The 14,588-nt window shown below is 31.9% G+C and overlaps 3 protein-coding genes across 3 annotated transcripts; 1 reads left to right on the top strand and 2 right to left on the bottom strand.

The window, feature by feature from the left end:
* Window positions 1–1,147: 1,147 nt before the first annotated feature.
* On the bottom strand, window positions 1,148–2,440 carry CDSP32 (chloroplastic drought-induced stress protein of 32 kD). Its single transcript, XM_068619381.2, has one exon. It carries the CDS (start codon window positions 2,298–2,300, stop codon window positions 1,398–1,400), a length of 903 nt encoding a protein of 300 aa, XP_068475482.1. The 5' UTR covers window positions 2,301–2,440; the 3' UTR covers window positions 1,148–1,397.
* A 3,227-nt stretch (window positions 2,441–5,667) lies between these two features.
* On the bottom strand, window positions 5,668–6,768 carry LOC137816292 (glutathione S-transferase). Its single transcript, XM_068619380.2, has 2 exons — window positions 6,376–6,768; window positions 5,668–6,314 (listed from the first exon to the last, which is right to left on the bottom strand). Exons 1-2 carry the CDS (start codon window positions 6,581–6,583, stop codon window positions 5,863–5,865), a joined length of 660 nt encoding a protein of 219 aa, XP_068475481.1. The 5' UTR covers window positions 6,584–6,768; the 3' UTR covers window positions 5,668–5,862.
* Window positions 6,769–7,433: 665 nt separating this feature from the next.
* AMY2 (alpha-amylase-like 2) lies at window positions 7,434–12,123 on the top strand. The gene is made up of 13 exons (XM_068619374.2): window positions 7,434–8,994; window positions 9,080–9,152; window positions 9,251–9,278; window positions 9,389–9,426; window positions 9,623–9,749; window positions 9,843–10,069; window positions 10,155–10,300; window positions 10,385–10,497; window positions 10,720–10,808; window positions 10,914–11,036; window positions 11,191–11,226; window positions 11,515–11,613; window positions 11,691–12,123. The coding sequence occupies exons 2-13, from the start codon at window positions 9,138–9,140 to the stop codon at window positions 11,880–11,882; spliced, it is 1,233 nt and encodes a 410-aa protein (XP_068475475.1). The 5' UTR covers window positions 7,434–8,994; window positions 9,080–9,137; the 3' UTR covers window positions 11,883–12,123.
* Window positions 12,124–14,588: the final 2,465 nt, after the last annotated feature.

Here is a 14,588-nt window from a genome sequence, read left to right as displayed (position 1 = left end):
TCTTTTAATATTTAACACTTTTAAATATAATTTTAATTTCCTGATTTCTAACCATTACAATTAAGTGTATTTACTATTTTTTTCTACTTAAACTCTAATCTTTCAGTCTTTATCCGAAATTTTTGTAAATTATATCGATTAAATCATTTTATTTTATTTTTTGCTTAAAACTTTAAACTAAAATCACAAATTCTGGTTAAAAAGTATTTTTCTAAAATAATGTTCAAACTCAAATTACACTTTTTACTGTCATGGATAGCTCCAACATACAAAAGTCGAACAACACTCACTTTTTAAAACACTTTCATCTAGTGCCGTTGTAGCATTAGTTAGTTAGTTCGATCTCATTTTAAAAGAAAATAATTTAAGAAAAAAATAATTTGCTTGTGAGGAAAATAATTTAGTCAACTATTTATTAATAAATTTTGATTATTGGAAGTTTGCAATGAATGAGTTGTACCTTATAATTAAATATGCCACATAAAGTTATTTCAATTAAAAATTGGACTATTTTTTAATTAAAATGAAAGGCAATACATTACATTTGTATTTATTGTGTCGATCCCTAAAAAGATATTTGAAAAGACATGACGATTGATGAGTTTCCTACTCTAAAATAAAACGACTAGAGTCTAGATGTAAGCTTTCAGAATTAACTCAATAACAGTTAAGCTTTTTTTTGTCTAACTCAATTCAATGTCGAGGGTTTTGTATTGTCATGAATAGGTCAAACATCCAAAAGTTAAACAACATTCCTTTTTAAAAGCATTTTCACCTAATCCAGCTCAAGATTAGAGAGTGGTGTACATTTAATTAGTTTGATCTTGCATTAGAAATGAATGTTACTTATCGACTAGTCAAATATATGATTACATGGTGTGTTAATCACTAATAAAAACATTGAATAAAACTACCTAGAAACTTAAACAAAAATTATGAAATTATCTTCTCATGATACTTAAAATCAATTGAGAAAAATCTAAACTTTAAAATCAATTGAGAAAAATCTAAACTTTAAGGATTAGAGATAATATTAGTTAAGTTCTAACTAACTAACTATATATCTCTTATCAGGAAGAAACTCACTCAATTCCAAATTAACTCCTAGGAATGATCATACCTAGCTACTTTTGACTTGAAGAGCTCCTTTATAATTAATCAAATCTTGACCACTTTTTCATTTATATAAACTTAAAAGTTATTCCAAGTCTCAAATATATCAAATATATCGTACTCTCTAAATGCCCTTATCCACCAACATTCTGATAGCCTCAAACAACTTGAAGCAAATCATCGTTGAATTGAAATGGCACATATATGACGAATATGTCTCTTGAAATGAAGTTGATAACAGAGATAACTAAGCATGCATCATATATGTAGTGAGTGATTAAGAATTAATAAGTGACACGCACACCCTGGTACCTCAGAATTTCGCCAATGAGTTCCCCTTTGCCGGAACCCACGTACCTGCCCTCGATGTTCCCGTCTCTGATGAACAGAAAGGTGGGGACCTGAATCACTTCCATGTCCTTCAAGAACTGCATGCAGCTTTCATTCTCGTCCCCGTTCATCCGCGCGAACACCACCGTGTCCATTTGCCTCGACAGCTTAACCACCGTGGGGTAAACCTTCACGCAGGGGCCACAATGCTTTAGTCCCACATCGAGCACGATCAGCTTGTGGTCCACCTTGTGCTCCTCTATAAGCTTCTGAACGTCCTCACCGCTGTGCAGCTGCACCACCGCGGAATGGCTGTCCCCGTAGTACAGAACGTCCCCCACCAGCATGTCCGGACCGATGCCTTCCTCCTCGTGGATCTTCTCGCTGCTCTTGTAGAAGCTGAAGTGAGGCACATTCTCCACCTTCTCCCTCTTCAGGAGCTCCTTTGTTTTCGCCGATTCGTCTCCCATCACGAGGATGAACTCCACGTCGCTGCAGCTGCGGCTGAGCTCCACCATGAAAGGGTATATCTGGCTGCTCTCCTCGCTGTCGCTGGCCGCGTATTCCACGACCACCAGCCTCTCTTTGGCGGACTGGAGCGCGGAATCGAACTCCTCGATGCTGTGGACTCGCTGAACTCTCTCTTGCTTCTCTGTTTTCTTGGCGCCGGGAGCCGCCGTGGCTCTGGGGATTAGTGGTGTCCGATTATGAGAGTTGGGGGTGGTTGATATCCGTGAGGAGGGGAATTTAGGTAGAAAAGGTAGCGTAGAGACGCGGGAAAAAAGAGGAAGGAGCTTTGGGTGTAGGGGAATGGAGATGGGGGTTTTGAATATTAAATTGTTGGTGACTGTAGCCATGAGTGGCTTGGGAGATAACCAGATAGAGAGAAGAATGAAGAATGAAGAATAATGCAGAGTGAAGGAAGAAAATGGCACTGAACAAAAATCATATCCCCTCCCTTTACATGTGGTCTATGCTATTGACACCTGTCTTCTCCCTCCTAAATTTATTCTGGTCCAGATTAATGGGATTAAAATACTTTCTTAAGAGATGAGATTGTTCCTAAATTATTTTTGTCCTCACATTTAGGTTTTATAATTAAAAATTGTACTTTTACATATTTATACAATTTTACAAAAGAGTACTCAAAATCTCCGCAATTTATCATTTTTGTTATATTTTATTTATTGTGTATTCCTTTTCTAGATCACTCGTGCTTTTGAAATTATCATCTCTCGATACGAGATGTTTATATACAATAATTCTTCTTCATAACTTAAGTAAGTATTTATATTTTTGTTATATTTTATTTGTTGTGTATTCCTTTTCTAGGTCCCTCGTGTTTTTGAAATTATCATATCTCGATACGAGATGTCTATATACAATCATTTTTCAAAACTTAAGTTAGTATTTATATTAGTATCACTTATCAGAAAAATTAAACTAAACACTTTACTTATTTATATTATTTGTTAATAGGTTTATCACATCCTAGTTCAAAAATAAATGATGGAATGTCTCTAATTTGAAAGATAAAGGATAAAAATATTGAAATTTCTATATTTTTTTTAAAGAAATTGTAGCACTCTCTCACCTTGTTCTAACTTTTAATGGACTTGTATGGTCTGGCCCTTGGAACCCCACAAAAAAACTTTACGAATAGGCCTGGCTCTTGTGGACACACTTAAGATGAGGTATTATGATTTTACGAGAGGAGAAGTTGTATTCGTTTAATTATTTTATATATTTTTTTTTCTGTGCATGATATTTAGTGTAAAAATAGTTAAACTATAGTTATTATTGATGGAATGGAAAGTTAAAAAAAATAACGATAATAAAAACATTATGTCGTTGATTTAATTTTTTGTGTAAATCAATCACAAATATCTTTTTAATAATTTTTTGGAGTAATCTCATTCTCTTATTATAACTTTCATAAAGTATATTAATCCTAATATAAATATAATTTAAATATATTCTAAGTCTTCTAAATCGGGATATTTTTTTTATCTTGTAATTAATTTTTTTTAGTTTTTAGTTTTTTATTGTAAAAAAAATATTAATGATATTAATGACATGACAAATAGTTATTTTTTTAAAATTCACCATATAAATTTAGTTCAGTGATATGATTTTTTAAAAGTTTAAATATGTTTTTATTCATTTAAATCAAAGACATTGCTTATTCTACTGGTACAATTTTTTTTTTCAATTATGCAAAATCTTATTTTGTCTCTCTCAATTAGACATTGTTAACCGAATTTTTCAATCAACCTATACAAATATCTCATAACACCAACATTTTTAACTTTATTCTCTCCTCATATTTCAATGTCTTAATCAAAGGACAATAATTCAAATTAAATAGAATACCTTTACTAGAATCAAATTCTATCCCTTTTAGTGTGTTTATTATTGTTCGAATGTCTTGGGAAAGTAAAGTGGCATAGTTGGTGACAAGTGTCTTGTGAAATTTTTTCATCAAATAAGTTGTCACTTCTTGACAAAAATCATCAATGATGAAGAAGTATATTTGGTTAGAGATGCTGCCGAATTCCAAAGTTAATAATAGTTGTTGATCATTGTTTTTATTTAAATAAACCTATTTATCTTGGATAATCACAATATTATCCTTTTTAATAAGATGTTAGTTAAGAAACTTCTAGTAAAATTTCAACATGTTACTCAATTAAATCTAAATTGAATGTTGAGTAAGCCTTTTGTTTTGCTTTAGTTATTAATGTCATCTAACCCAAAATACTAAAAAATAACGCTAGTGATGTTGATAATGAGAAATAGTTATTTTCTTAAAATTCACCATATAATTTTTTTTTAGTGATATGATTTCTTAAAAGTTTAAGTATGTTTTTATTCATCCAAAAATTAAGGACATTGTTTATTCTACTTCTTCAATATAAAAATTTCATTTTTAGTTTTCCAATTATGCAACATATTATTTTTAGGCTCTAGGATTAAGCATTATTAATCAAATTTTCAATCAACATATACAAACATTTCACAACACCAACATTTTTATTAAATTTACTCTCATCTCATATTTCAAGATCTTAGTCAAAGGACAATCATGCAAGTTAACTAGAATATCTTTATTAGAATCAAATTTTATCCCTTCTAACATGCTCATCATTATTCAAATGTCTTGAGAAAGTAAAGTGACATTGTTGACAACAAGTGTCAAGTATTTCATCGAATAAGTTATCATTTTTTGACAAAAACCATCAATAATGAAGAAGTATATTAGGTAAGAAATGAATACCACAACTTGTCAAGTTTCAAAGTGAGCAGTGCTAGATAATTGTTGATATTTTTTTTTTTTTTGAATAAATTCATTTTGGTAGGATAACTACAATATTGTCCTTCTTAATAAGATGTTAGTTAAAAATTTTTTAATAGATTTTCAATGTTACCTAATTAAATCTAAATTGAGTGTTGATTAAACCTTTGCTTTACTATAATTATTAACGTTATATAACCCAAAATAATAAAAAAATAACATGTTAGAAAGATGCACCTAATTTGAAGACTACAAGAAGATTTAAACTTTAAAAAAAGTTGTTACCCAATTGAATCCAAGTACTAAAAGTTGACTAGAAAATAATTTATGATATCATACATTATAAATGTGTAACCTTAAAAATTAAAATAAATATTTTGTAAAATCAAAGAAGTAAAAGAAAAAGTAATTGGAGGTCCTCAATTTAGAGAACTAAAGACATTTAAAAGAATAGTAATCACTTTAAAGGTTTTATTTTAGGAGAAGTTTTGGTATGTGAATAGTAACTTGTAGCATTTTCCTCCGCAGAGGAGACATTAAATTTGTTAACTTGAGTCCTTTGTTGTTGTTATCTTTGGTAGTTGGGAGTTGCAAAACAGGAGAAAATTGAAGTGACGATTAATTTGGTAGTTGGAAATGTCAACATTTGAGTATTGTTTGGATAGAGAAAGACACCTACAAATGTTATGTTTGACTTTGCGTCTCTGTGAACACAACCTACCCACTCCCATTTTCATTATCCAAACACTGCAAAACTTTAGCGGCTGTCTCATACCGCATCCCTCAAAATTACAGAACCATCATGCCACGTGTATCATTCACCCGACACCAATATAAACATGGAGATAAACAAATACGGATAATTTTTAAAAAATCTAAAATATATAAAGACACAAATTTATGTATTATATATATAATTATTATATAAATTAACAATAAATATTTATAAATTTTCCATTTATCAAATAAGTATAGATAAGTGTCATACAACATTTAAGTAAGAGACTGGTGTAAATTTCATAGAAAACAATAGCATCTGGAAACACTTGCATTGTAACTTTAATCCTAAGAAAATGAACATAGATTTTCAGACACTTTCTGAAAACAGAACAGAAATTATGGCATCAGGGACCTCGCTGCAAGTCAACGACTTTCTTCCAGGAGTCGCGGGAGGAGATCTCGTCCCACCACCTGGCGACGTTGGGAGAGGTGAAGAGAGGAGCGGCGTCGGCGGCGGCGACCAAGTAGTGGGCGTTGGGAAGATGGGAAAGATCGGCGAGAGAGAAGTCATCCCCGGCCAAGAAACGGCTCTCTGCGAGCCTCTTGTCGTACACATCAAGCACTTTGGCAAGCTTCTCTTTGCTCTGCTTGATGGCACCCTCGTCTTGCTTGATCTTCATTCGGGGGGCGAATGCGAGCTGGAAGACCAAGGTGGAGGAAGGTGGGTTAAAGTTCTGAGCTTCTGCCTCCAGCCATTGATCTATGGAGGCCTTGGCCAAAGGGTTTCTTCCGTAGAGCTCCTTGTTTCCCCTGTCGCCGTATTTCTCGCACACGTAGCGGCATATAGCTCTGGACTCTGATTTGAATCTGGTGTTAGAGTTAGAAGCAATGAAAGAGGAGAAGCTAAGTGAACCTACCGAAGAGGGAAATGTTGTCGCCATCTTGAAATGCAGGTACTTGTCCGAAGGGGTGAAGCTTCCGAAACTCAGGGCTTCTGTGTTCCCCTTTGGCCATGTTCACCGGAATCAGTTGAAATTGGACGTCTTTCTCCAGCAGACAGGCCAATACCCTGGAGACGGCAGTGGACATGGGTGGCCCGTACACCTTCACTGGCGGCGCCGCCATCTTCCGATTTGGTTGAGTGGGTGTGAGTGTTAGGGTTAGTGTGAGTGAGTGTTAGTAAAGGAAGGAAGAAAGAAAGGAAGGAAGGAACAGTTACTTGTGAAGTTTTGCTTTATCTTTCTTCAGTCTTATCCTATCTCATCCAATTCAATTCAACATCTCCCACGTCACTGTGCTATCTACACTCCTCCTCATAGTCAATGTTTTATTTTCTTTTATCCACAAAAATAAAATTTTAATATTTTTCCTCATCTTTTAAACAATATTATCTACTTTCTTTTAATTTTGCTTCTTCTATTCAATCTCTTATTTTGGTAGAGTCGTCTTTGGTGTATCAGATAAAAAATAATTTTGAATAAATGAAAGTCATAAATTGCCGTTTTAGTTTAAAGGAAAAAATAATTTTGGATTCATGATAATACTTTTTTTTTTCCCATTGATTTCTCTATCCTTTTCCTTATCTTTTTCTCTATTTCTCTCAATAAAAAATACTTAAACTTTTATTTTCTCCTCTAACCCATTCTTTTGTTTATCTTTGAAAGGTAATGAACATGTTTTTTCTAGGTACAACGTGGAGAAATCGCTTCCTTCCCCTTTAGGCAAATTGGTTCCATCATTAGACATAAAATCGTTTTTTAACAGAATTAAGTACTTTGTATAGCATACTTATCATAAATAATAGGCTCTTTTTAATAATAAAAGAAAAAAAGGGAAAAAAAAGTCTTTAAATAGCATAAAAATAATTTCCATTTGATTTACTTAATTTCTTCTACTTTTTAATTCGTCCAAATAGTTTAAATGAAAAATCTTCACTTTTTAATCCTATTTATCTTTTATTCTTGTTATTTTCTTCACAGAATTTTCCTCTTTCCATTTTATTCACAATCCAAAGCATAAAACTAAAAGTAATGCCCAACATGGCTCTGTTTTTTCTTTTTTTCTTCAACAGTGTCATCATGCAAGAAAAGCTGATTCTTGAGAGCTTTTTTCTTCAAAAGTATTACCGTATCTTACCAAAGGGTTTCATTCATCGATTATTCGTCGTTTGTAGCTTATCACATAAATTAAGCTTTTTAGATGCCATTTGAATATGGGTATGACCACTTAGCAAGAATCATTACTTGATGACTGGTGATTTGTCTCTATATGCATAATCTGTGTTTACATTACATTCTATCATTCTTTTGTCCACCCAAAAGAAAATCTTACAAATAGGGAATACATTAATATAATTGAGAAATTCTGTACAAGAACCATAATTACATTCTGAGAACTATTGGTGTTGATCTTATACTGTTTATGGTGACACATATGTGACATTATTGATATTCTGTTCAATCTAGTATCAATAATAAATCATATATGTGCAGAACAACATGTGCAGAACAAGGAAACAATAATGCAAGAACGGTGTGAGATAAAGAAGAAAGCAGAAGTAACATTAAAAAAATTAGGAAATGTAAAGAATATGTTACATGTTGTAAGAAAAATTCCACATTAATTTAGGCATGTTTTATGAAATGAAGAAGTATAAGTGAATGGGAGTTAAAAATGAAGGAAACCCCCAACTTGTGAGGCTCTCCAACCTGAAAGGCTTCTTTTGACGTCATGTATCCCTCTAAAATTGTAGTTTAAAAACAGGACAACATGTGAATGGGATAAATTTCATTTTCTGAAGTTTGTTTTTGTCTGACAATAATGACAAAAGAAATAAACTTAACACCTTGTCCTGTTCTGCCAAACTCTTACCCCTCGGATTCCGTTAACGGGTTATCAACTTCTTAAAACAGGACACGAGGTCTGGTTCTAGAATTTTTGGACTTTCTGCACATCAGAGCTACTGGGTCGAGATTTTTGGGACCTTCTACACATCAGAGCTAGTTTTCTTTTTTAATTATTAAAGTTTATTTTTTTTATCGTTCATCGATTTTGATGATAGGGTAAGTAAATGGGATTTTTATCGTGCATTGTATGAAAATAGAGGATTTGATGGTGTGAAAAGAAGATGCAGGTAATTTTTGAGCAGAATAGGTTGTGTGGTGATGGTGGTGGCAGAGGAAAGGAAGAAAGCAATGCAATGCAATGCAGGGTTTGTGTTAATTGTTTGGTGGTGGTGGTAGCTTATGGTGTAAGGTGTGTAGATTGTAGCGGAGAAGAGACGGCTCTAGAAATAATTGAAACTTGTTGAAATGAAATGCTGGCGTTGAATTCCCCATGCCTCTCTATTGCGCCAATTGGATGCACATAGAATGTGAATTTTGGCTCAAAAGCAGATTCCCCTTTATCCTCATATTCCACATTCCCGGCTAATCTCATCTCTGATTCTAATTCCACTGATTTTTTATCCCTTTTTCCTTCTCTACTAATACCAATGCCTCACACCCTCTTCTCTTCAGATCATCTTCTCTTCTCTTGTGCGTTTCTCTCTTCTCTTCTCTTCTTCCTCCTCATTTCTAGTTTCCATTTCAATAATCAATTCTTTCCTAACTCTTCCTGCAGATTTCTGCCTTCTTCCTCAATTCTTTAATCCAACAACTCAACTGTTCATATTCTTGATATGGGTTTCTTGAAGGTTCTATTCTATGCTACACCATTCTCCTTCTCTCTATCTTCTTTTTCTTATATTTCTCTCTTTCTTTTATTTATTCCTTTGTTTCTCCTTACCACCAGGAACAAACCAATCAACAAACTGATCCAGGTATTCTTTCACTCCTAATACACCTCATCAACAGCACAGTTTCAACAAATTTCCACGTGATCTTAGTATAGATTATGGCTTCATCTAATTTATCCTTCTTTGGTGACCAGCTGCACTTTTACGTGATGGAAAAGAAATACTTCTTCAGGTAAATTTCAATCGCTCTGGTCTACACTCATCTTATTTGCTTAGTTCCCTGTGTATAATTGAAGAATTTTCGAGACATAATGTTCTTTGTTGTTTGTGATCCAACACTGTTCTTTAATTGTAAAGACTTGACTGTCTTAGAAAACTGATACTGTGTACCATAAAATATAGTATTAACATTTAACAATTTTTTGCAGGGATTCAACTGGGAGTCTCACAAACACAACTGGTGGAATACCTTAGAAACCAAAGTTCCTGAGATTGCTAAATCTGGATTTACATCGGTGTGGTTGCCACCACCAACTCACTCGTTTTCACCTGAAGGTATGTAGTTTGATTGTGATGTTTTTATCTTTTTCTTCAAACTTCCTACAACACAGTATCATAACTTTTTGTTAAACATTTCCACACAAACAGGTTACACTCCGCAGAACCTTTACTCTCTTAACAGCAAATATGGTTCTGAGCGTCAGCTAAGAGCTTTGCTTCAGAAGATGAAGCAGCATAAAGTCAGAGCAATGGCAGACATAGTTATCAATCATCGTACTGGGACCACTAAAGGACGTGGAGGGATATATAATCGTTTTGATGGAATTCCATTAGGGTGGGATGAACGTGCAGTGACATCATGTACTGGAGGAATGGTAACATTAGATGCATTTGATCTAATATATTTTTTGTAAGTTCTATGTTGGTCCTATTGTGTTATTCACCACTTGTTTATTTCAGGGTAATCGAAGCACAGGAGCTGTTTTCGATGGATTTCCTAACATTGACCACACTCAAGACTTTGTGAGAAAGGATATCATTGGCTGGCTCCGTTGGTTGCGCCATGATGTGGGCTTTCAAGATTTTCGGTTTGATTTTGCAAAGGGGTAAGACATATTCTATGGCTTTGGTTTGGAGTATTGGATTTTTCTGTATTTTTTTATATCATGTTATATACCTTTGATCTATAGGTTTTCAGCAAAATATGTGAGAGAATATATTGAGGGAGCTAAGCCTTTGTTCTCTGTCGGGGAGTACTGGGATACTTGCAACTATAAGGGCTCTTCTTTGGACTATAATCAAGGTACACCGATTGAACCTTAAGAAAATACACAAATTCTACAAGACAAAAAGAAGCTCTCAAATCTCTATTTTTCTTTTTTTCTTAGAGGAAAGTTGATACAGTTTTATGCTGCATTGAGTCATTTCAAGACATCACTAAAACATCGCTTAGAATATTGGTCATTTTTGTTTATTTGTTATGGTATCACTCTTGAGCTTGTTACTTATTTTTCATTGTTTGCAGATGGTCATAGACAACGTATAGTGAATTGGATAGATGGCACTGGACAACTTTCAACTGCATTTGACTTCACAACAAAAGGGATTCTTCAGGTGTTCGACATACTTTGTGCTTAGTTGTTAGTGAATTTTTGAAACTCAACACACACAACACAAGAAATCCTTTTACAAGCCAGTTGATCTTTCTTTCATTTGTAGGAAGCTGTGAGAGGAGAGCTTTGGCGCCTGCGTGATGCTCAAGGAAAGCCCCCAGGTGTGGTTGGCTGGTGGTCATCAAGAGCTGTCACATTTATTGATAATCATGACACAGGCTCAACCCAGGTACACCACAGATACTTCTTCAACAATATTGGGAAACCTTTAATAATTAAGCTCTAGCTCTTTGCATTTCAAAGATTTCATTTCATTTGGCATAATACTTTTCCTCTATCACTTAACTACTAGATCTTTAACTTGTGCTCTTCACTCTGTGCAGGGTCATTGGCCATTCCCCAAAGACCATATTATGGAGGTATTTTTTGTTTGCATCACTATCTTACATGTATTTTCTATTTCTGTATTGTCTGCTCTTATACTACTACACTTAACTGTTACATCATCTTTCTCAGAAAAAAGACTAGGAAAATTTAGAAAATTTTCAAGCATATTCTTCTTTCTGTTTTATGAAGAATATGTAATGTATGCGGTTCTGTCCATCATTCAAAATTATGCCTTCTTCTTTCTTGATCAAGTTGTTGTGAGTTGCATGATAACAAAATGAGATTTAACCTCATATATTCAAACTTTTGTTATATGACAGGGGTATGCATATATACTGACTCATCCCGGAATACCAACAGTTTTCTATGACCACTTCTATGACTGGGGCAATTCAATTCGGGATCAGATTGTGAAATTGGTAATTAGTACTAAAAAAATACACACATTTCTTTGTTTTATGAAGGAACCTCTAACAAATTTACACTGAAACTGCAGATTGATGTTCGCAAGCGTCATGGTATTCAAAGTAGATCAGGTGTGAGGATTGTGGAGGCCAGACATGATCTCTATTCTGCAATAATTGGAGAAAAAGTGTGCATGAAAATTGGAAATGGTTCATGGTGTCCCTCTGGGAGGGAATGGACATTGGCAACTTCAGGCCACAATTATGCAGTGTGGCAAAAGTGATCATTTGACATGGAAGAGAAGGGAATTAAGTGCTTCTAATTCTCACCTAGTTGCCTTTGGAAGCTCGTCCCTTCAAATTATGTGTTACCCACATTTATAGCCCCTTTCATGTATCTGTGTTATCAAACTATATCAATAGCTGCTTTATTTATGTAATATGTAACAACAAAAATAAGTACCTCTGTTTATATCATATACAAAATAAATGAATAATAATACATTTTATATGGGTACCTATAAATAGTGTGGTGTTATTAGGCATCATTCTTGCAATTATCGCATTCATGTGTATGCAAAATCTTAAAGAATGCTATGAAAATAATATATCCCAAGAGAAACTAATTACTGTTGAATATATTCAGAATAAATAATTAAAACGTATTATTATATTATTTTTTAAAGTTTAGTTTTATGCATAATTAATATAGCAAGGTATCGATTTTACAGGGTATTTGACATAAGAAATTTTGTTAGTTTTCTAAAAATATGAAATTACGAATGTTTATTTCTCATATTTCCTTTATTCTTTTTAAATAACATTTCTAGAAAATATTATTTTTTTGAGAAAGATTTTACCTATGTTGCTTCTTATCATGATTTCTAGACATAAACAAATTTCTCTCTATCAAACGTTTCCTTAAAATAATTACTCTAAAAATCAACAAACTTATTATGATTGAATGATTGTATAAAAAATCTTTACACTATTATTTCAAAAACTATTAAAACTAATATGCCTTAGAGTAATATATAAAAAATGTGATGAAGATTGTAGCCATTATAAATTTTAATACTCTGTATTTTCAAATCAATTTTAATTTCTAATTGTAATTATTAATTAAAATAAAATATTATGAATTATTTTAAATTCAAGTACATATTTATAAAATCATTGCTTCTAAGTATAATTGTTTATAAAATGTAAGTTTAGAGGAGCTAGTTAAAGAAAAATATAATAATATGAACTAGCCCAGTTGGAAACCTCTCCTAATAAGTTCAAGTCTTCACATATAGGTATACAATGATTTATTTCTTAATTTTTTATTACCAATTTGAATAAAATATTTACAATTAGTTAAAGTATATAGATAGATAAATTGATCCTATAACATCCTTCAGCAAATTGTTTCACTTTATTGACATTAGATTTAGTATTCAATTTAAATTACCATAAGAGTTTTTGTAAGTAGCTATCATATCTTATTTTTGTCTAATCCCTTTGTGAATGACATAAAAATGTTGTGTCTAAATCCTCCCTACCCTACAAGATCTTTGTGTTCATTTTAATTATTTGAAGTGCCATCGAGAACCGCATAGAAAATTTATTTACATATACATATAATATAATTGTTTTTATATAAACAAGCATATTATGCATAGAGAGAATCATGTGAAGCAAGAACATTTTACAAAATAATCTTGATTAAAGATAAAAAAAGAAACTCTTAGTAAGTAAGAGAATTTTCTTCTTGTGGGAGAGAGACATCTTTCTTGTGGCTTGTAAGAAAGAGTTTCCTGTGAAAAAAAAGTTTTCGGTTTGTGTGAAAAAAAATGTGAGAAAAGAAGTTGAATTTGAGGATATTTACATAGAAAATAAGAGAACTTAATCTTTTTGGTGGAAATTATGTTGGAGGATGACCATATTTTATCATGTTTAAATTTAAATATTTGGATTATGATTTATTTACTATTAGTGTAATCTAAAGATTAATATTAAAATAATATTAATGTCAGTTAGACATAATTTAAATAAATATTAAAAATAAATAAAATTAATGTTAATTAAATCAACATTAATTAAAATAAATATTTAAATTAAATTAAATTAATATCAATTTAAACTCTTAAATAACTATAAATATTTAAATTAAATTATATTAGCGTCAAATTTCTGACACTAACTTTAATGTAATCGATTTTATTAATTTATTAATTTTAATTTTGAATTAGACTTAACTAAGCCAATTATAATCAGACTCTATATATTTGTATGACTATCAGTCACTATTATTGAGTATCTAATCCTTAATATTTATTATGTAATTTTTAATATTGTTGTAATATATATAATAACATAAATGAAAAAAAAATACATTATATGTGCATTTTTGTCACAAAATAAATATATAAGATATTTTTTCTTTTTTACGTTTAAATTAACTATTCCCTTTATTAACTTGTTTCATTTATTTATATAATTGTTGTTAACAAGTTACTGGTTACAGGGATCCTCTTAAATAATGTATGAAATTTGAATGTTGTGAATGAAAATATATGTAACATGGTAGTATATAAGTTTCAGCTTGTAGAAGAAGGTAAGATGGTAAAAGACCATAAGTTTACCCTATTAGAAAAACATATATAACAGGCTAAGATCAATGAATTTTATGATTTCAGAGAGAACTGGGCTAAAAAAATAATACTAATAGCATGTACAGATAAAAATAATAGAGATATTCACATTGATTAGATAACTGAGTCTAAACCTCATTTTATAAGTCGATCGATTTTATAAAGTTGAGTTAGACTTAAAGTCCACATCTTAACATGATATTAGAGTCATTTAAAACCTATCCAAACAAAAATTTGTTGGATTTATCGTATCACCCGTTATCGGATCATCCATAACATATATTTGCATATACGGTAATGTGTACAAACCTCACTTTATATAAGCCCAGTAATTATTCTTGAGATAGAGAATTT

This window comes from Phaseolus vulgaris, chromosome 1 (genome assembly GCF_051622355.1).
Source record: "Phaseolus vulgaris cultivar YP4 chromosome 1, ASM5162235v1, whole genome shotgun sequence".
NCBI lineage: Eukaryota > Viridiplantae > Streptophyta > Magnoliopsida > Fabales > Fabaceae > Phaseolus > Phaseolus vulgaris.
The sequence above is the reverse complement of the archived record's forward strand: the minus strand, read 5'-3'. Positions and strand labels throughout refer to the sequence as shown.

What these genes read in the sequence shown, in the direction of transcription:
- CDSP32 (XM_068619381.2), bottom strand. Translation starts at nt 2,300, where the DNA reads ATGGCTACAGTCACCAACAATTTAATATTCAAAACCCCCATCTCCATT.
- LOC137816292 (XM_068619380.2), bottom strand. Translation starts at nt 6,583, where the DNA reads ATGGCGGCGCCGCCAGTGAAGGTGTACGGGCCACCCATGTCCACTGCC. An exon ending in CGACAACATTTCCCTCTTCG is followed by an intron (nt 6,315 to 6,375) that starts GTAGGTTCACTT and finishes GATTCAAATCAG; the next exon opens with AGTCCAGAGCTATATGCCGC.
- AMY2 (XM_068619374.2), top strand. An exon ending in ATGACACAGGCTCAACCCAG is followed by an intron (nt 11,037 to 11,190) that starts GTACACCACAGA and finishes CACTCTGTGCAG; the next exon opens with GGTCATTGGCCATTCCCCAA. An exon ending in GGGATCAGATTGTGAAATTG is followed by an intron (nt 11,614 to 11,690) that starts GTAATTAGTACT and finishes CTGAAACTGCAG; the next exon opens with ATTGATGTTCGCAAGCGTCA.